This window comes from Etheostoma cragini, chromosome 18 (assembly GCF_013103735.1).
Source record: "Etheostoma cragini isolate CJK2018 chromosome 18, CSU_Ecrag_1.0, whole genome shotgun sequence".
NCBI lineage: Eukaryota > Metazoa > Chordata > Actinopteri > Perciformes > Percidae > Etheostoma > Etheostoma cragini.
Genome location: NC_048424.1, coordinates 301,109 through 302,383, shown reverse-complemented (window position 1 = coordinate 302,383; position 1,275 = coordinate 301,109). Strand labels below are relative to the sequence as shown.

General features: G+C 39.3%; 1 protein-coding gene across 1 annotated transcript in view; it reads left to right on the top strand.

The window, feature by feature from the left end:
- Nucleotides 1–269, top strand: part of gnpat (glyceronephosphate O-acyltransferase) — a 7,330-nt gene extending 7,061 nt beyond the window's left edge. Inside the window, exon 11 of the mRNA XM_034900752.1 lies at nucleotides 262–269. Coding sequence (XP_034756643.1) covers nucleotides 262–269 — 8 coding nt within the window. The remainder of the gene's footprint in view (nucleotides 1–261) is intronic.
- Nucleotides 270–1,275: the final 1,006 nt, after the last annotated feature.

Below are 1,275 nucleotides of genomic sequence, written 5' to 3'. Positions count from 1 at the left end.
CATAACCAGCACCACTATGCTGCCACCTGACTTCATGCACACATAGACCAGGTTCATAAGAAGGTCCTCTGCTGCTCTACATAACCAGCCCCACTATGCTACCACCTGTCTTTTTGCACATTACATAGACTGTCGACAGTATGCAGAATTGCACATTTTTAACTCAAATTTCGCTGCTCTTATTTTCCTCATTGTATATATCTTCTTATTTTTACTTTTTTATACTGTTTACTTAAATGTTATGTTTGTCCGTGGACCTAGTTGGTTAAATATGTCTTGTCACCGTGGGCAGTTGTATGTTTTGACATGTGAAGAAATTGACAATAAAGCAGACTTTGACTTTGACTAATAGAGACATGTGAGAGAGCGAGAGAGAGAAAAGGCTCATTGAAAAGAGACGTGAAGAGAACATAAGTGAAATTAAATCAAAATAAATGGAGCAGTCACCAGACGGCGAGTCTTTTGTTTTGCTCCGTCTCTCATCGCCGTCGGATGGGAAAGGTTTCGACCCTCCTCGGTCCCCGCTTGGCTCGTGGGTCGGGGCATTAGAGGCGAGCCACGGCCGCTTTCTGAGTGGGGAGCTTTCCTCCTAGACACACACACACACACACACACACACACACACACACACACACACACACACACACACACACACACCAAGTTAGAGACTAATTAAGGCAAGGCAGCTTTATCTGTAGATCAGCAACAGGGACACTCAAAGTGCTTCACACAAAATCAGTTAAAAAACAGATAAAACACAAGTGTAAACAGTTAAAAATAAAAAACATATTTATCTATACTTAGTACTTAACCATTGCATCACAGTGCAATATTTATTTATTTGTTTATGCTTATCTCCTGTACCACATTGTGTATTCAAGCCGTTTTATATATATGCATACAGTTACTAAACTGTCTCTTCTCTGCACTACCTACATTTTTAAAATTTTGGATATTTTATATTCTTATCTTATATTTTTGTGTCAACACTGTAAAGGGATTGCTTAAATCTCGTTGCACAGGTACTGTGTACTTGAGTATAATGACAATAAAAGCTTTCTATTCTATTAAGACAGATAAAACCCTAACCCCCCTAACCCCCCTAACCCCCTAACCCACTTGAGACTACCTTCACACTAATTAGTCAATTTTAGTGCTACCTTTGGTGATCTAGTTTCGACACTACACATTCACACTATTTCTCTGTGTTACACAACCTTTACACTTCCTCCTTTTCCTCAGAAGAAATTCATAAAACCGATCAAACACAAGTGT